This window comes from Phytophthora ramorum (genome assembly GCF_020800215.1).
Source record: "Phytophthora ramorum isolate Pr-102 chromosome Unknown Phyram_PR-102_s0011, whole genome shotgun sequence".
NCBI lineage: Eukaryota > Oomycota > Peronosporomycetes > Peronosporales > Peronosporaceae > Phytophthora > Phytophthora ramorum.
This window is the reverse complement of record NW_027150657.1, coordinates 1,715,210-1,733,513: the sequence shown is the minus strand read 5'-3', so window position 1 is coordinate 1,733,513 and position 18,304 is coordinate 1,715,210. Positions and strand designations below refer to the sequence as shown.

The following is an 18,304-nucleotide window of genomic DNA, read 5'->3' as shown; positions in this document are numbered from 1 at the left end:
GCCATCATCTCCTTGTGATCAAGAAAGTGTGCACCTACTCTCTCGTGGAGCAAACCTGTACTCAAAGATGACAGTTGGAACAATGCTGAAACACTTTTTCGATTTTGGTGAGATGGAGTTCCAATCCAAGCTTGAGTCTGAGGACCACCAAAATCGTGTGATTGCGCCGATTAAGGCACAATTTAGTCAGCTCCATAATTCTGCTGAGCATGTGTTTGAGATACCCATCACTGCTACGGACGAGTCAAAGAATTTCGATGCGTCGAATGCATCGTGTGGTGAGAGGCATTTCAGGGAAGCAATAAGCTGCCCTATTAACCCTGAGTTCCCCCTGGAAGCTATTGACGTGAAACGCTTCATCACCTTTTGCGACCCAGAGGCTGAAGTTGGGGCAGCGTTACCCTTTGACCTATCGCAGCACCCTGCGGCCCAAACTGTGGCTGCAAAGGATTTACTAAAGCGGCTCGGCGATGATATTGCTATTAACGCACAAGCGGTGAACGAAAGTAAAGATGCCTTTATCACGGGTATAACTCCGGTGAATTTGCTGTCACCTGGTGGGCAGGGTCCAAGCAGTTCCACTGTCGAGAATCTTCAGAAGCTGATTCATCTCTGTGAAAAAATGAGAGCGAGTGACCGCAAAATGGTCGAGGAGGCCATTGCAATGCTTGAAATGCTGTTGAACGAGATCCGCGGTGATATTCGTGGAAATGCGGACCAAGTTGTCGCTGCCGACCGTTTTGTGATGGAGCGGCATGTTGGTCTTTACCCTCGAGTAACTTTCGACTTCCTCACATCACTGTTGGCATCCGATTCGTTTGAAGCAGATCTCAAGGCTCGTAATCCGTTTGCGGTGAATGTGACATCAGACCTTGTGGAGAAGATCTTGCTTGTGCTCTTCCTCTGCAGTCGCATTGTGCACATCAACCGAACTGTACAGGCGACTCGCGCTCTCGTCAAGAATCTTAACGGTCTTACCATCCCACAAAGCGGGGAGGATTGGTCAGGCAGAGTGAAAACGACGCGTCAAGCTTCTCGAGACTTGGCTGACATGTTGCTTTCGAAACGGTATTACCTCCATGGCCAAGCTGAAAGCGCTGCTTCGGGGTGGCGCTTCGACCCACGTTTTTTGGTGTTTGAATACGTGTTTGATATCTTGCTGCGCGACCGACAGGTTCAAATGATCGACAGTTTCTTAACCAGCCTGGCGAAGGGGAATTCACGTGTACAGCAAATGATCATGGGTGCTGGAAAGACTACGGTGGTGGGACCTTTGCTAACCTACATTCTCGCTGACAAGGAGCATCTCGTGACTCATGTCATGCCAACGGCACTTCTGGAGCAGTCTCGGCAGGTGCTACGGAGTCGGTTCAGCAATCGCGTCCTTCGCAAACGCATTTTTACGTTCGAGTTCGATCGCGCAATTAGTGACGATCCGGCTGCTGCGCTGCAGATGTTTACGAAGCTGAACCGGGCTCGACGTCATGGGGATGTGGTGTGCGCCTCTCCTGAATCGATCAAGTCAATGATGTTGAAGCTCGTGGAGCTGCTACACTCACTCGATGAATCTTCTGACATCATTGAGCTTCCACTTACTTCTGCGTCACAAAATATCAGACGCCTGAGGCGCGTTCTGGAAGACCGTTCAGAAATGGCTGATGAGCTACACAAAACGCTAAGGCTCTGGCAAAGTGGTATTTTGATCATGGACGAGGTGGATGTGCTTCTGCACCCGTTGCGATCGGAGCTCAACTTCCCAATCGGCAACAAGTTCCCCATCGATCTTGCTGCTAACCGTTGGGAATTGCCCATTTACTTGATTGATGCTGTCTTAGCAACACCGGATACTAAGGACCCATCTGGAGTAATCCCGCGATTACACGCTGCGCTGGACGACGGTTACGCTGCTCACACACTACAGCGCTTCCCGCATCTTGTGCTACTGGATATGGACTTTTACGAGGCACGTATGCTCCCTTTGCTCTCTGAAATTGCAATTGAATGGTTGTTGAAGCTGTTCCGTATGGGGAAAATGGAAGTATCCGTTGATCGAATCAAGTACTATTTGGAGTGTCCACGCACGGAGCTTCATACGGATGCTTCCCTTCGTGCTGATATTGAAAACGGTCTGTCGGAATCTTCGATCAAACTTCTTAACCTCGCGCGTGACTGGTTGCGAACAATTCTGCCTCACGTGCTTTCCAAGATCAACCGTGTATCATATGGTCTCCTAAGAGGTGAGCATCAGGCGGCTGCTGTGTCAGGAAATAGTGGAGGCAACGCGCACTCGCGTTTGATGCTAGCCGTTCCATTCATCGGAAAAGATGTGCCAAGTCGCTCGTCCGAATTTGCGCATCCCGATGTTCTGATCGGGTTAACCATTCTTGCTTATCGCTACGAAGGTATCCGCGTGTCAGATCTCGTTCGCATCGTATCACAGTTGAAGCAAGACTTCAGTCGTCAGCTTGGACCACGTGACCAACGTCCAGCGTGTGCCATGTTCCGCGAATGGGTACGGATAGGTCTGGCCGCGCTTTCGTCCGAAAAGCAAGAGGCGTCTGGTGGCGTGTTGCCACTGCCACTTTTCCAGCTTCGCGATTCTGCTCAAGTGGGGCGACTGCACTTCCTGGTAGCCAAGCTCGCGGGCGTGGTGTATTACTACGTCCGACAGCACGTCTTCCCGTCTTGCATGAACTTCCAGAAGCTGAAGATCTCGGCTTGTGGACATGAGCTTGGCAGCAATTCTTTGTTTGCCAAGCGCATTGGCTTTTCGGGAACACCTTCAAACTTGCTACCGATGGATCTTGGTGAGTGTTATTACGAACCGCGAAGTGATGGCAGTATTTTTGAAGCTCTTACCAATAAGCACATCGTGTCCATTGAGCGAAAGGTGAATTGGACGGCCCGGAGCTTGCTACTGGATATTGCTCACGCCCAGCCACCAGTGCATGCGCTTATTGACACGGGTGCACTGATCACGGGCTTTGACAACCAGGAGGTTGCCGCTTTTCTGCTAGCCGAGTTGCCAAACGAAATGGAAGGAGTGGTATATCTGGACGAAGATGACCGACAAATGATCTTGCTGCGTGACCACAATGCACCCATGCCATTAGTGCAGTGTGGATTGAGTCCAAGCAAGCGCTTTACTTTTTACGATCAAGTTCACACGACAGGAATGGATATTAAGCAGGGCGTTAACGCGCGTGCTGTCGTTACACTAGGCAAGGATATGACCTTCCGCGACTATGCCCAGGGAGCTTACCGTATGCGCGGCATTGCTACGGGACAGTCCGTTTGCCTCTTCCTCATTCCTGAGGTTGAGAATCGTATCCGTCATGAGATGAAGCTTGCCCAGGTGGAATTGAGTACACAGGGTTCAGCGCAGAAACGGCTGGATGAATTCCTTTTGCTGGTACCAGCATGGCTTCTCATCAATTCGATGCGCATGGAGTCTATGCAGCTTGTCCAGCTGTCCCTCCAGGAATTGCACAACACTTGGCGCAGACGAGCTCTCCACTCATTGTTGGATGAAATTGCTGCTGCTACAAGCAAGGATGCTTCGTTATCCTCTCGATTGCGTCGCTTTGTTGGCCGCGAAGATGACACGGTCAAGGCTTGGCTTCGCAAATGCATCGCAATCTTCCGGGTGGAGATTTCTTACACTGTTGACGCTGCCGTGCCGATGAAGAAACAACTATCGGATGTCATTGGAAAACTAATTGAGACTCACGAAGATTTCTTGAAGACATCTGAAGAGACAACGCGCGTGACCGCTGTGAAGCAGCGGCTGGCACACTCATCGGGAAGTCAGCAAATGCTCGCGGAAGATGGATCTGAACAAGGTGACCTGCGCCTCACGGCTGAGGTTGTGCACGAAAATGAGGCCGAAGCAGAAGAAGAGGCTGAGGAGGAAGCAGAGCAGGAGGAACAGAAGATGAGCGCGTTCACGCGTGATGACGAGCATCCAATTCCATGGAGCGCTACCGTTCTTGGTCAACCGCCTGCAGGTATTGGTGCGGGGTCTACTGGAGACGAAGAGATGAAGACGGCCATACAACAACACCAAGAAGAAGAGACAAACGTCTTCTATCCGTTCTTGCAATTCCAGGCTCATGCAGAGTGCCCCCAGATTGCATTCCCGCCAGAGTTGTTAATGTCTGGAAACTTTTTCCGACGACGTTGGGTGGGACTTGGTGAACGACGAGTGAAGAACGTCGGACTCATTCTCGAGTGGTCACCACTGCTCCACCAAGAAGCAATGAAGACGGTAGTGCAGCAGCTCTTTATGACCTTCATGGCTGCAGAAGCGTCAGGTGATGGCAGCGCAAACGAAATCGCGGTGAAGGCTCTCCAGGCGGCAGCGGAAATGGTCACTACGAGTCCTGACGCGGTTTCTTCCACGGTCAAAGATGCTGTGGCTGTCACGACAAGTACGATGCCAGTGTACTTGGCGACGTTGTCGCTTGCTGAAGGAGAGACAATTCGTCGCATGATTCACAAGAAGCACCCCGTGTTCCAGGTGAGTCAGGTACAACTGCGTACAAGCGAGGGCGAACTCGTCGAGAGCTCATCGTTCTTCGCGTCATGGGCGTCCAAGTCGACGGCGACTACTCTCACCGACGTGGCGCCTCGCCAGCGATCCATCGCTGTTGGAGTGCAGTGTCTGCGCTTTTTCAACAACGAGATGTACTACTTCCCTCAAGAGCTCGAGTTGTTGTTAGACGGACTGGCAACCGTCCCCATTTCACTGCGTCACGAGTTCTTCGAGTGTCTTTTGCGTCTACGCCGTCGTGAGCGTCACTTGTGGGGAGATACGCCGCTAGCGAAGGTGTTCACGGCTCAGAGCGAGTGGCATTTGTTAACTGCTCGCGCGCGGCTGCAACAATTCCAGCAGAGCCTGCTACGAAAACAGCGCCAGTACCAGAAGAAGAAAGAGAAGGGCAAAGACCCGAAGCCGACCATGGCTGCTCTCCACCTGGCAGTGGCGCTGCGCCGATTTGATGAAGACGAAGACAGTCGCCTGAGCGCGGAAGAAGTCCACAAGTGCTTCGAGAGCTTCCAATTGGGGTTCTCGTCCAAGGAGCTCAACGAGATCATCGGTCTGATCGCAGACGCTCGCTTCACGGACGGTGAGAAGGGGCACGAGCAGGGGATCCCAATGGAGACAATCTGTGCGGCCTTCGGTATCTCTCGCGACGAAATGAAGGGCGCACTGCTGCGTGACGAGCAAGAAAACGCTCGATCAGCGGCAGGTCTTGGCGCCGAGACTTCGTGGGGTTGTCCCGTGTGCACCTACGTGAACGACGGCGCTGCGGACGTGTGCGGCGCGTGCAGCGAGCCCAACCCGAAACACCAGGAGGAGGACCTGCAACGCCAGCAGCAGCAGCAGGGCTGGCGCTGTGGCAACTGCACGTTCATCAACCAGCCCGACGACGTGTGCTGCACCATCTGCGAGCTCGACATGGACGGCCAGCGCGGCGTGCCTCGGGGCAAGTGGGTGTGCGCCGGCGAGCAGGGCGGCTGCACGTTCTTCAACTCTATGTCCAACTTCTACTGCGAGGTGTGCAACCGCGCACGGCCGGACCTGGCGTCCACGCGCTTTTGAGCGGTCGATTGCGTCGCGTAGGCGTAGGTAGCAAGAACTTCATCGCATCTCAATACATGTTGCCTTTTTGCAAGATGCAGCCCTTGAAGCCATCTGTCGATTGGTCGAAGATTTGTCCGTTTTCAGCGAATCGACGCACGAGACTGGCTTTCGACCAATCGCCGAACGTTCTCGCTTCAAGTGTCCAGTCCATAGTGAAGCCAAGTGCCGACTCGAAGACTCCGACTCAGTAGGAAAAAAGACGCGGAGAACGACAAGCTGCGATGGACCCACACTCGATGGGCATGTCGATGCCCATGAGCGTGGGCATGAGCGGCAACCCGCAGCCCATGGCCATGTACGGGCAGCCGCAGATGATGCTGAACCAGATGCCCCCGAGCGCTGATTGGCGCATCCAGCTCACGCGCGAACACCGCGCCAACCTCATCGCCAAGATCTACAACGAGATGGTGCGCGTGTCGGCCGACCCCGTCCCGGGCATCAAGCTCTGGATGAACGTGTCGTGGTACGAACTGTCCCTGTACAAGGAGTCGCCCACGCAGGAGGTCTACATCAACAAGATCTTCACGCGCCTCAAGTCCCTGCGTGCGCAGCAGTCGGACATGGCCGCGGCCTTGGCGGCGCAGGCGCTGCCCAACCAGGGCATGCTCTCGAGACTCGACTTCTCGTACTACAACACGCTCAACCTGAGCCAGAGAGGCGCCCAGGTGGGCAGCTACCCGGGTCACAGCCAGTTCGGCGGCCCTGGACCCCACCCGGGAGCTCAGCAGCAGCAGCAGCAGGGAAAACCCGCGACGCAGGGCCCAGCACCCGTTAAGACGGAGACGACGTCCAACTCAGTGGACGAGTACTGGCGCCAACACGCAGCGCTGCGAGCCAAGCACCAGGGGGATGTGGAGAAGGTGCACAGCGCCTTCAAGAAGTACGTGGATCACATGAAGGGCCACGACGAGACGGAGCAGAAGAAGAAGCTGCGGTATCTGCTGAGTTACGTTGAGCTGTGTGCCAACATTTTGAGTGAGGACAAGGCGACGCACCCTCCGCGGAAGATTGAAGAGCTGGATAAAGTCTTCAAGTACATTGTCAAGATCGTGAACCCGTACCTGAAGAAGCTGCGCACGGAGACGGACAAGCGAAGCTACCCAATTGGTGATAGCAACAGTAACAGCGGTCAGCCGAACGCATCTGACGCTCCTGGGGCTCCTACGTCATCGGGAGCACCGACAAGTTCCGGATCCTCCTCCACAACGGCAGCTGGTACTTCGAGTGGCTTCAGTAGTGCGATGACGCAGCCGCAGACCGCTGGCCAAACGCAGCACCAGAATGCCCAGAACCAGCAAACCCCGCAGCAGAAGCAGCAGCAACAGTATATCATGCAGCAGCGCGCTCAACAAATGCAGCAACAGCAGCAGCAGCAGCGGATGCAGGTGCAAGCGCGTCAGCAGCAAATGATGCAGCACCAGCAACAACAGCAGATGATGCAGCAGCAGCAGCACATGCAGCAGAAGGGTCCCCAGCAGCAGGCGCAGTACTCAGCTCAGCAGGCTAACCAGATCAAGCAGCAACAGAATAGTCAAAACGCCGCCAACCAACAGAGTGGTCAGCAGACGCAACAGCAAATGGGCCAGCAGGGGGCCGCTCGGCCGCAGCAGACCACAGCACAGCAGCCGCAGAAGCCTCAGCAGCCTCAATCGCAGCAACAGAACCAGCAAGCCCCACCTTCCCGAGGTGAGAGCCCGTCCATCAGTGCCGGTCTGACCTTGGGTCTGGACGAGTCGCTCTACGGCAACATGGGCAACGACCTGCTGCAGATGCCGACCCCCTCTGGGACCTCCTCGGGACTGATGGACTTCTCCAGCGCGCTGTCCCCCACCAGCTTCGGCGGCATGGATCTGCTGGACTGGGACGACGGCATCTCCGGCCAGGGCACGTCAGGCCAAGGCAACGCCAGCGCTTCGGGCGGCGACAGCGCGGACCTCATGACGTTCGTGGAGACGTTGTAGATGGCGAGACTCCGTCCACTAGGCAGTAGTAGGTAATTGTAATTGAATTCAGAGAGCTCGTCCAAGTTGAAGGCAAGTTGAAGTGCTCGGACGGGCGTCACGGCCGACAACCTCATGACGCAGTGCAGCACCGATTGGCTGTTCACATAAACACTTGGAATCCTCAAGCGCCATAGTCGGATCGGCAGATCGTCCGTCGGAGCTCATGGCGTCGTCCTTCCCGTCCGCGCTGCCGCCGCGCGTGCCGTCCGCGGCCTCAAATCTGCACGTGACGGCGTCCGACATCAGTTTGTTCAGTCGCTCGGACGACGAAGGCGGCGCAGAGGACGCGATGGACACCGAGGCCGAGCAACTGGCGGCGCGGACGCTGGCCAGCGAGCAGCAAGACGGAGACGAGGGCGAGACGCTCGGTCAGGAGCTGCTGGAGGCGCTGCGCCTCGGCACCAGCAACTTCCTCTTGGCCTACAACACGCGCGCGGGCATCGCGGCGCTGCTGCGGCTGCTTAAGCTGTTGCAACGGCGCGACTGGAAGGCGGTGACGGATCTGCGGCAGCTGCTGGACGAGAAGCACTTGGCCTTTAGACTGGACGCAGTGAGGCTCGGACTCTTCCTGGGCTGGTTCACGGGCGGCTACCGAGGACTCAGGGCGCTGCTGCCCGTGATTCTGCGGCTTCTGCTGTCCAGGAAACAGCTGCAGGACGACAAGAAACTCAAAGAGGTGTCGGCGCTGGGCGCGGGGGCCATTGCGGCTCTGGCGCTGGGTTTTGTGGACGCTAAGCGACGTCGGTCACTGGCGCTTTACGCTCTCACAAGAGCGCTGCAGTGTGGCTACAACACGGCCAAGAGACAGAAGAGATGGCACTTCTGGGGCAGCAATTGGCAGTATGGCGACGCGCTGCTCTTTTCCCTTTCAAGTGCCCAAGTCATGTACGCCTATGTGATGAGACCCAGGACGCTGCCACCCGAGTACTTCAGGTTCATTCAGAGAACAGGCCCCGTGGAGCTGGAGACGCTGGAGCTGGTGCAACAGGTGAACCGCAGACTACCCGTGAACGCCGCTACACTGCAGAAATTGTTGGACAGGAAACCTGGTATCCCGAGGGATTTCCCGCTGCCGACGGACATTGTGCCATGCAGACTTCTCCACCCAAATGCCGACTCGTGTGCGGTTGGAACGTTGCTGTGCTTCAAGCGCGCGTTCCTAAAGACCTTCCCACTCTACCTGTCACTCTTCATCGTACCAGGCGTGGTCATCCACTTCAAACGCTTCCTGCGTGCGCCGTTTCGAACTCTTGTGCGCTCGACATTGAACGCGACGCGCTCCAATTGCTTCCTGGCGTCCTTCGTGTCGCTCTATCTGTCTCTGGTGTGCTTGCATCGTCGGGTGGTCAGCAAGGACCACCGCTTCATCTATTATTTGGCCGGACTTGGAGCCTCGACGACCATCCTTCTAGAGCCCAAGAGCCGACGCTCTGGTACGCATGGGAGTGATCGTAATGTATGCTGTGCCGATGAACTGACGTCGTGTGTGCTTTTCTACGAGTAGAGCTGGCGCTGTATGTGTTGCCGCGCGCTCTTGATAGCTTGGCTATGATTCTGCACGACCGCAGGATCTGCTCGGGCTTCAAATACGGCGAGGTGGCTCTCTTCTCGGCTTCAATGGCAGTCATGATGCACTGCTATGAGGTCTGTTATCCTGCTGCTCGTGTTGCGTGGATTTAACTTCCTGACACTTTGTTTCCATTTACAGCACGAGACCGAGTCCATGAGTCCTTTCGTCTACAGCACGATGAAGCGGTTCCTGCAGACCTCGACGGACAAGAAGCAGTTGTATGTGGCTTCCCTCGAGAAAAAAGAGCGACGCCGCTCACAGTCAATCATACAGACTTCAGCGGCAGCAGACGGCGCAACTTCCGCGTGAAGTGCTTAGTCTGGGTATTTTACGGCCGGATTACTTTCAGGAGACAGCGCTGGATAGTGCTCCATGTCTGTATATTTTTCGTGTGAGTTGCATCTTCAGCGCAAGAAATTGTAGCCGCTGGTGGTGCTGGATAAAAAGAGAACTCGCTGCTCCTGAGTTGCTGTTTGTTGTCTTTTTTCGAGCCTTTCTTCACTACACTGGCCCATTGCTCGAGCATCGCCACCAACTACAAGGACTCAACCCTTGCTTATTTGCAAGGCCTGCTGCAGTTGCAACGTGTGACCTTAAACTTGCGCAAAACGAACGCTACGCACACTGGGCAGCTTCTTGAGCGCGCTGAGCGTCTCGTTGGAAGGCACAGAGTCAAGCGCAAGGATGCCGAGCGGGTGCTCGGTATTAGCCTGGCGCGCAAGACCAAAGTTAGCAATGTTGATCTTGGCCTCCGATAGCTCGCTGAGGATGCCAGCGATAGCACCGGGCACGTCCTCATTGTTGAACACCAGCAGGTTGCCCTTGGGGCGGAAGGCCGGGAAGTCTGAATACTCGTTCACACGCACGACTCGCGGGTCCTCGCCAAATACGCTGCCCTTCACGAGGAGGTGGTCCTTGTTCTTGGTCTCAACCACCACAGCCAAGCAGTTCTTCAGGTGACGACGCACTGCTGCCGGATCGCTCTTCAACTCGCCCTGACGAACGTCGATTCCTTTCGCCATGGCAAGCAGCGACGCGTTCAGAAGTCCAACCTCGGGTTGCTCTTGGTCCTCGGCGTCTTGCTTGTGCTCACGCATGCTCTCGAGCATACCCTTGAGCAGTGCGTTCTGAAGCACCTGACGAGCCTGAGGGGTGGTAATATCGATCTGGAAACCGCCAGTGGCGGCCAGGGACACGTTCGTGATGCGGTCCTTCGGGTCCGCTGATAAAGTGAGCTGGTGCACGAAGCGACCCAGCGACTCGCTCAGCTCCAGGAACGGCTTCATCTCCGGCAGCAGCGTCAGCGGCATGAACACGCCGTTGGCGACACCACGATAGTAGCGCTGTGCCAGGGCGTCACCGACGTTCTCCGCCAGAAGACGGTACTTGCGGCCCTGCAACACGTCCTCCGATGCTGAGCCATCAGCGTGGGTGCGTGAGATAACGTTATCGTGCTTCATGAGCTGCTGCCAGGTCGGGGACAGGTCTCCTCCGTCCTTCGATCCCGCCGACTGCAGCAGGTCCAGCGCCACGCCACTGATCTTGCCGGACTCCAATCCACGCAGCAAAGTGTTCTCATCCAGCAGGCCGTGGCTTCCCTTGTACTCGGCCACCGACACGATCTTTACTCCAGGCTTACACTTGTCCAGTGCCTCGTCGCCAAACATGCCCCGCGTACGCGCCGTGAGCGGCGCATGGAACGTAATGAAGTCGCTCGTCTCGTACAGCTCGTCCAAGGAGACGCACTTGACGCCCATGAGCTCCGCCGCCTCCTGGTTCAAGTTGGGGTCAAAGCCGAACACCTTGAGGCCGAGTGCGTGGGCCATGTCCACCACGCGCCGTCCTGCCTGACCAATGCCCACGATGCCCAAGTTCTTGCCCGCGAGCTCCGTGCCCGCGAACTGCTGGCGGTCGAACGGTGCGCCGGAGCGCATGGATGCGACACTGCGCGGCAGGTGACGCGCCAGCTGAATGAGGAGACTGAGGCCAATCTCCGCCTCCACCGAGGAGCGATCGCCCACCTGCTTGGGCTCCAGTTGCAGCAGCATCACGCCCTGATTGGTGGCCTCCATGAGGTCGATGTCCTCGCTAGGGATGGCGGCCGAGGGCACCGCCACCAGCTGCAGTTTGTTCCTGGCGCCGACGCGCAGCAGCTCGCGCGGCAGCTTCGTGCCGGGCGCCACGACCAACGCGTCATAATCCGCCGCCACCGACGTCAGGTACTCGTCCGAGGCCGCGCGTATCTGGTCTACGATGTGGCCGCGCTGTACCAGCTCCTGCACACATGAGGCCTCGGCCACCTGCTCGGGCACGTCCACGCACAGGATGCGGCGGCTGCAATCAGAGGCTGCTGATGACAGCAGACGAGAGAGCGGGGCAATAGCACAGTGTTGACGAGGCGGTGCGCTCAATAAAGCCGCCGCGGGCCGCCGCGCGAGGAGAAGGCGCTGCCACATACTTACGCGGTCTCTTGGTGATGGATGAAGTGATACTGACAGTAGGGAACGTGCAATGATTTGTTGAAATGAAACCACTTGTGGCCAATGAGAAAATCGTTTCTATAACTTTGGACTAATGAGAAATGCGTTTCTATTACGGAAACTTTCAATTGAAGATGTATCGGATGCGCAGGGGAGGGCGCCATTGGCGAGAGGACTGGCAGCACATGCCGCCGTATCTGAAGGCGGTGGTGGTGGGCGCCACTGCTATTGGCGGATGTACGCATTTATTATATTTAGCTGCTATTTAATTTATGGCCACTAACTCTTATCTAAGTGTACGTCGCGACTCATGTGGAGACGATGCAGCTCAACGGGCGCCGCCGCGTCATGTTCCTCTCGCCGGAGCACGAAGAGCGACTAGGCGAGCAAGCGTATCGCGAGATCCTGAGCAGCTCTCGCCTGCTGCCGCCGTCGCATCCGGTCCGGCGTCTTAGTCGTAATTCGTCGTGAACACTCTGCTAACTTGATGCATTTCTACTTATCTGTAGATGTCTCGGGCGGTGACGCGCGTGGGGCGAAAGATCGCGCAGGAGTCGGAGGCTCCATTCATGAAGTGGAAGTTCCATGTGATTGAGGCCAAGGAGCCCAACGCCTTTTGCCTGCCTGGGGGGAAGGTCTTTGTGCACTCGGGACTGTTCAAGGTTCTGAGCAGCGAGGACGCGCTGGCCGCCGTCATGTTCCACGAAGCTGCTCACGGTTTGGCTCGTGGGTTACAGGTCTTGATGCTCAGGAGGTGACAATTGGTGATTAACACGTAATTATATGTTATATATATTGTGGAGATAGGACACGGCGCGGAGAAGATTTCCTTCAGTTTGCTGGTTTACGGACTGCTGGCGGTCGTGTTTCCCGACTACGGACAGATCAGCGATCTTGTGCGTCTGAAAGTTTTTTTATACGTTTAGGTGCATCGGGTACTGACGTTTTGCTGTTCAGATGGTGAAACTCGCGGTGGATCTGCCGTTTTCGCGCAAACTCGAGTTGGAGGCCGACTCGATTGGACTGAGGCTGATGGCGCAGGCGTGCTATGACCCTCGCGCAAGTATCCAAATGAACACCTCGCTGGGTCAGATTGACAAGGGATCGCAGTTCAAGTACTTCTCAACGCACCCACCAAGTGCTGAGCGAGTGCAGTCGCTGCGGTTCGTGCAAGACGAATTATATGTTGATATTTTTTATTCTGACCTCATTGTGTGTTTCTTCTCAGTGAGCAACTTCACAATGCACTCAAAGTCTACGAGGCGTCTGGTTGCGGTTCGAGAAAACAAGCATTTGCGAAAGCCATGAAACCAGCTTTTTCTCCTCAAGGTAACGCAACGTTTGACTGGTAGTTGCACGAAAAGACTTTAGCGGTTCTGCCACTGAATTCCATGAAGTCTTGACAGTTTAACCAGTTTTGGCAGGAGGAATGAGAAACCTCGACCTCCTTTTGCAATCATCGCGGCGGTGAGGTCTTCGCGGTTGATCCGAGAACGCGCTAGCTTCACCGCACGTGTGACATATATGGCGTCCCGCGCATCTCAACCAAAACCGCTTTGACCGCGGCAGGACCCTCGTCCGCTGCAGCACCAGTGTCCATTTTGTAGCATTCATCCTACACCAATTTTACAATATCGAGCTGGTCCTCGACGGCAGCTTTTCGAAAAACTGAACCGATTAACGGGAAGAACATCGTCACCTCGGCTCTATGGAAATTGTACAGGTGCTTAACGATGCGCCAATGGCTGTTTGCTGCAGCTTTTTTCATACTACGCCCGATATCATGGACCCCGCATTTTTCGCTGAGAATCTCGACCATATCCAGACGATCGTTAGCAGCTGCATTTTGAAGGGCAATGTCAGCATAGTATGATCCCGCCTTGTTATAAAGAAGTTTCACAATGTCCCATCGACCAGCAGACTCAAGGCATTTTCAGTAACGTATCCTGATTTTGTGAACAGGAAATCGATCACGTCCCATCGACCCACTTCTGCTACTTTCCTGCGTGCCGCCTCGACTGATTGCGCTCTTGATTTTTCGTGCATCCGCTTCACTAGATCCCATTTGGCCTGCGCAGCCGCTTTTTCTAGTGCTGTTACAACATGAAGTCCCCCCCTGCTTCCGTACATGAACTCGACCAAATCCCAATGACCCAGATCGGCTGCTTTCTCTAGAGCGCACCAACCACTGTGAACTCTACACTTTGGGTATATGAGCTTCACCATATCCCAATGGTTGCCATGGACAGCAAGGTCCAGCGCATATTCAGCGTCGATCGCTTTGCACTTTTGATACAGAAGTTTCACAATATTCAGGGCCACTAGCAATGGCAAGTTTGATTGCGGATCCAATGAGACAGCAATTTTCGTCACAGTGATCGTACAGCTCCTCAATCACATCCCAGCGAGAACTCAAAGCTGCTTTCACCAATGTGTTCCCTACACGGTACATCGAGCACTTTCCAGAAACGATGTGTACGATATCCCAGTTACCATTCTCAGTAGCGTGATCCAACGCAGATCAATGGCAAACGCACTACACTTCTTATACAGAAGTTTCATGAAATCCAATCTATTGTTCACGGCTGCAAGCTGCAGTGCAAGTCCAACGTCATAATCACCACAAGAGAGCTCGGTCGTTTATGGCAGCTCTTTTCAACGCTTCTCCGACGATCTGTGCTCGAGATAAAGTGTTCCGCAAGAGACCATGACTGGTGCTCCACAGCAACTAGAGGACGCGGTAGGCATCGTGTTCGATCGCACTGAGTAGCGCAGATTGGACGTCGAATTGGCTACACATCGTGTACACACCGTTCACTTGCCCAACACAATCCTTCGTAGCTAGAGTTTTCAACGCACGTTGAATAGTTTCGGTTTGGGATACACGTGTCAGAAATGCCCACACTTCATCATCTCCAGCCACCACAGTTGCAACAAGCGTCATCTTGCCTCCAGAAACGAGAGACTTGGCAACTAGAAGAAGTCGAAACCCGTTGATCGTTGCCTATATATCAAGCAAATTATCCGAAAAAGGTGCCAATGGTAATTACACTGCTATCTCAGTCCCCGCGAAGGGCTCTCGTTTATTCAATCCTATCTGAGGGTACAGTGTTCTTGTTCTTGGAGACCCATTTTGGCAAGAAGCGGGTTGCCACCAACTCCCACGCACTTCCAATGACAAGCTCCGCGAGAAAAAGTAGCAAAAGCTTCACTCGAAAGGAGGACGGGATCGGCATGACCTGGAACGTCTCGTTGATCACGCCTGAAGTATCGAGCAAGAACCAAAGGTTCACGGCGAGTACCAGTACCGCCAACGTGGAGAAAATGCGGTTGGTGTAGAACGGCTGACGAAAGGGGTCTTTCAAGACGTCAAAGGCGATCGCGACCACGATGTAAGCCAAATGCACGAATAACCAGGTCGTCGTGTCTTCGTACGAGTGCTCAAGTGCTTCCATATCGTAGTTCTCGAAGACTTCGCAGTTGGGCAAAGCGGTTGAGTTTTCACCATTCACGTATGCCAGGCCGTCCTTGATGGAGCAGAACCAGCTATCTTCTTGGTGCAGTATAGCCAAAGCAGCCGCAAAGCCTGCAATGAAGACAGCGACTTGACCGATGATAGATGCCACGATGGAAAGCGAAAAGAGAGTGCTTGGTGGCTTCTCTGGTGATAACTTGAATGCAGGGCCAGTGTACAGCATAGCTATCGAAAGGCCGAGAACGATTGCAATGTCGTCCCAGACGTACTGGTTGTTGGTCAGCAGCACCTCAGAGCCAGCGTCGGATCCCACATGCGCCAACACAATGGCCATACCAAGTTGAATAATGGGATACAGGCACATGAACTTGAAACTCTGGAACGACGTCGTGAGTGCACAACGTCCTTCTCGCAGAAGCACAGGCACATCCAAAATCGCCTTAGCTTTGCTCGTAAACGGAGCCACAATCGAGGCCTCGGCACTAGACAGCGCTAATCCAACGTGGGCAGCCTTCAGTGCACCACAATCGTTTGTGCCGTCGCCACACATTCCAACAATAAGTCCCGTATCAATCAGTTGCTCAACGATCCAAGTCTTCTGCTGAGGACGAACACGAGCAAAGATCGGAGTCTGCTTGATAATCCGTCGCACAGTGTCGTCGCTGCAGTCATTTCGCATCTTTTCTAGTGCTGCTCCTGTAATGGCGAGATCGTATTCAGCCATCGTTTCCTCCATGTTGCTAGAGTTGAAGCTTTCCCATTGAGCATTGGCCGACGTCTTGACGGCATCTGCTGATATGAACACTGTGCCTCCCGTGGTTGCGTCCACATCCACAACTGCGATTTTGGGCTTCAGCGGCATATTCAGCTCACGGCAAACATGAACCGCAGTGAGTGCATTATCACCTGTGATGATCCGAACATCAATCTTTGCTTCCTGCAGTTCATCCAGCATCCCCTTCGTCTCGGGTTTCAGCTCATTCTTGAAAATTGCTAGGCCCAGGAACTCAACAGCACATTCAACTTCGTCTCGATGGATCGCATCGACCGCAGTACTACTCGAACTCAGCTCTTTCATCCCAAAACCGATGCAATAGTAGCCGTCGGCTGAGTACGAGTGCACTTTTTGATGCAAGTCTGTCGGTGTGGTCACTGAGATCGCACAAATGGCTTCTGGCGAGCCCTTCACAACCACGAAGCGCTTCTTCGTTTCCAAGTCCTCTACGATTGTACTTGAGCGCTGGTGCGCCGCATCGAAAGCGAATCGCTTCAGCACCCCGTACTTCTTCGATTCATCCTCTTCTGAGGTTACAACGGCGATGTAGTTTCCCTCGACCTTTTCGTTCAAATACTCCATGTTGTACTGAGAAGCGTTGAACATTGCCACTTCCAGAGGATACCCCTGCAGCTCACCTTCATGCTTGGACAAACTATGGCAGGTCGCCATCACTAACTTTACTTGTGGTTGGATGGAAAGGGTTGGAATGCCACCAGCTCCAGAATCATCGACACCGATAAAGCTCAGATGTTCCTTGGTAAGCGTCCCTGTCTTATCGAAGCAGTAGCAATTGAGCTGTCCGCAACAATTCACCCGGCGCGAGTCGATGCAGAAAATGCCGCGCTTCTGCAGTCGCTGCATGGCAAAGCCTATCCCAGACGACAGCACAAGTGGTAAAGCGGGGGGCACAGCTATCGTGATCAGATCCAGTGAATGGAGCACAGTGTCGAAGAATGGTGTGCTGGTATCAGCTCCATCGACTAAACGTTTGATAAACGCGGCAATTGCAATAGACCAAAGTACGACAAGATAGCGGTAGCTGTCACGCTCAAACTCGAATGAAATTGGCTTGGGGAAGAGAATGCTGCGGAAAAGCTCGCCTCGACCGGTGGAAAACCCGGTACTGAGCACTACTCCCCGACACAAACCGCTTCCTTCACGAACACGTGTGACTGTAGATCCAGCGTGTAAACACGATGGTTTGTACTGGGCTTTTGCCAACACCTCAGTCACTTGACCCGCTCCCACCGCCGGTTCCTTATTGACAGGTAGAGCCTCACCAGTGAGAGAAGCCTCATCAGCCACGCACAAACCTGAAAGTATAAGGATGTCGGCGCACACTGGACCCTCTTGCACGATCACGATGTCGCCCGGGACAATTTCGGACTCGTGCACTTGCGTCGTCGTACCAGCTCGAACAACGTCAATGCTGCAGTCGCTTCGAACGAGTCTACGCAGGCGGTTGCTGTTCGAAACTTCGCAGTAAATTTCGTTGAAAATGGAGGCCGCAGAGAGCAAGATGATGATAATCGCGTAGATCGTGTATTCCTCGATGAACCAAATGATAGCGCTGATCACTTGAAAGATGTAGAAGGGGGCAATGAGCTTCTGGCAGAGAAGCTTCGGGATTCGAGGCTTATCAATGAGGACACGGTTCTCCCCAAACCGTTCAAGCCTTAGGTCTACTTCCACAGTTTTGAGACCATTGTCGAGACGCGCGTAAATCACAGCCAGATCCTCATTAATTGTAGCTAGGTATCGCTTAAATCCGCCGTCTTCGAGACTGTAGACGTACCGGTGCTTCTTATACTCGAACCAGACCCACGTTGACTTAGTGGTTTCGTTTGTAGTGCTGCCAGACTGTCGATGAACAGGACATTCAACCCATTGAGCGTGCAGACCTTTGCCATACACTAGTACGAGCATGTAGTCGGCATCTTCCGGCGACGATAGCGGGAGCTGCGAGCGAGCCAAGTACGTGAATATCTGGGGGTACCAGACCGATAGGACGAGCAAAATGCCACCGGTCGCTGCCACCAGAACTGCAAAGAGGAAAAGGTGCAGGTACGAGAATTTGAAGGGAATCATCCGCAACGGCTCGTTTGGAGCGTGAACCAACTGCGCATGTTGAGCTGCTAGGTTCTTCACAGGAATATGCAAATGCTCCTGCAGGGGTTGCATGGCACCTTCAAGGTGGCCAACTGCAGTGGAGGTGTTGCTGTGAATGGCGGCGATTTCTGAAGTGAGACCGTCCAAGACTTTGATCTCTTCTTGAGAGCGGTTGCACTGCCTCAAGTCGTTAGGCCGCAGAGATGCTGCACGGCTCATGAGCTTTGAATAGCAGGATATTG

At 54.3% G+C, this 18,304-nt stretch overlaps 8 protein-coding genes across 8 annotated transcripts; 4 read left to right on the top strand and 4 right to left on the bottom strand.

Moving 5' to 3' along the window:
• Positions 1 to 112: 112 nt before the first annotated feature.
• Positions 113 to 5,605, top strand: KRP23_11309 (uncharacterized protein; the record flags this gene model as incomplete). Its single annotated transcript, XM_067881845.1, has 1 exon — positions 113 to 5,605. One exon carries the CDS (start codon positions 113 to 115, stop codon positions 5,603 to 5,605), a length of 5,493 nt encoding a protein of 1,830 aa, XP_067741121.1.
• KRP23_11310 (uncharacterized protein) lies at positions 766 to 981 on the bottom strand (the record flags this gene model as incomplete). The annotated part of the gene is made up of 1 exon (XM_067895927.1): positions 766 to 981. One exon carries the CDS (start codon positions 979 to 981, stop codon positions 766 to 768), a length of 216 nt encoding a protein of 71 aa, XP_067741122.1.
• A 263-nt stretch (positions 5,606 to 5,868) lies between the features above and the next one.
• Positions 5,869 to 7,608, top strand: KRP23_11308 (uncharacterized protein; the record flags this gene model as incomplete). Its single annotated transcript, XM_067881844.1, has 1 exon — positions 5,869 to 7,608. The coding sequence occupies one exon, from the start codon at positions 5,869 to 5,871 to the stop codon at positions 7,606 to 7,608; it is 1,740 nt and encodes a 579-aa protein (XP_067741120.1).
• A 205-nt stretch (positions 7,609 to 7,813) lies between these two features.
• KRP23_11307 (uncharacterized protein) lies at positions 7,814 to 9,529 on the top strand (the record flags this gene model as incomplete). The annotated part of the gene is made up of 3 exons (XM_067881843.1): positions 7,814 to 9,083; positions 9,155 to 9,294; positions 9,359 to 9,529. 3 exons carry the CDS (start codon positions 7,814 to 7,816, stop codon positions 9,527 to 9,529), a joined length of 1,581 nt encoding a protein of 526 aa, XP_067741119.1.
• Positions 9,530 to 9,813: 284 nt separating this feature from the next.
• KRP23_11306 (D-3-phosphoglycerate dehydrogenase) lies at positions 9,814 to 11,676 on the bottom strand (the record flags this gene model as incomplete). The annotated part of the gene is made up of 1 exon (XM_067881841.1): positions 9,814 to 11,676. One exon carries the CDS (start codon positions 11,674 to 11,676, stop codon positions 9,814 to 9,816), a length of 1,863 nt encoding a protein of 620 aa, XP_067741118.1.
• Positions 11,677 to 11,843: 167 nt separating this feature from the next.
• On the top strand, positions 11,844 to 13,171 carry KRP23_11305 (Mitochondrial metalloendopeptidase OMA1; the record flags this gene model as incomplete). Its single annotated transcript, XM_067881840.1, has 7 exons — positions 11,844 to 11,937; positions 11,996 to 12,141; positions 12,210 to 12,426; positions 12,508 to 12,596; positions 12,658 to 12,863; positions 12,929 to 13,029; positions 13,116 to 13,171. 7 exons carry the CDS (start codon positions 11,844 to 11,846, stop codon positions 13,169 to 13,171), a joined length of 909 nt encoding a protein of 302 aa, XP_067741117.1.
• A 1,612-nt stretch (positions 13,172 to 14,783) lies between these two features.
• KRP23_11304 (putative cation-transporting ATPase W08D2.5) lies at positions 14,784 to 16,556 on the bottom strand (the record flags this gene model as incomplete). The annotated part of the gene is made up of 2 exons (XM_067881839.1): positions 14,784 to 15,551; positions 15,789 to 16,556. 2 exons carry the CDS (start codon positions 16,554 to 16,556, stop codon positions 14,784 to 14,786), a joined length of 1,536 nt encoding a protein of 511 aa, XP_067741116.1.
• A 527-nt stretch (positions 16,557 to 17,083) lies between these two features.
• KRP23_11303 (Vacuolar cation-transporting ATPase YPK9) lies at positions 17,084 to 18,281 on the bottom strand (the record flags this gene model as incomplete). Its single annotated transcript, XM_067881838.1, has 2 exons — positions 17,084 to 17,125; positions 17,202 to 18,281. 2 exons carry the CDS (start codon positions 18,279 to 18,281, stop codon positions 17,084 to 17,086), a joined length of 1,122 nt encoding a protein of 373 aa, XP_067741115.1.
• Positions 18,282 to 18,304: the final 23 nt, after the last annotated feature.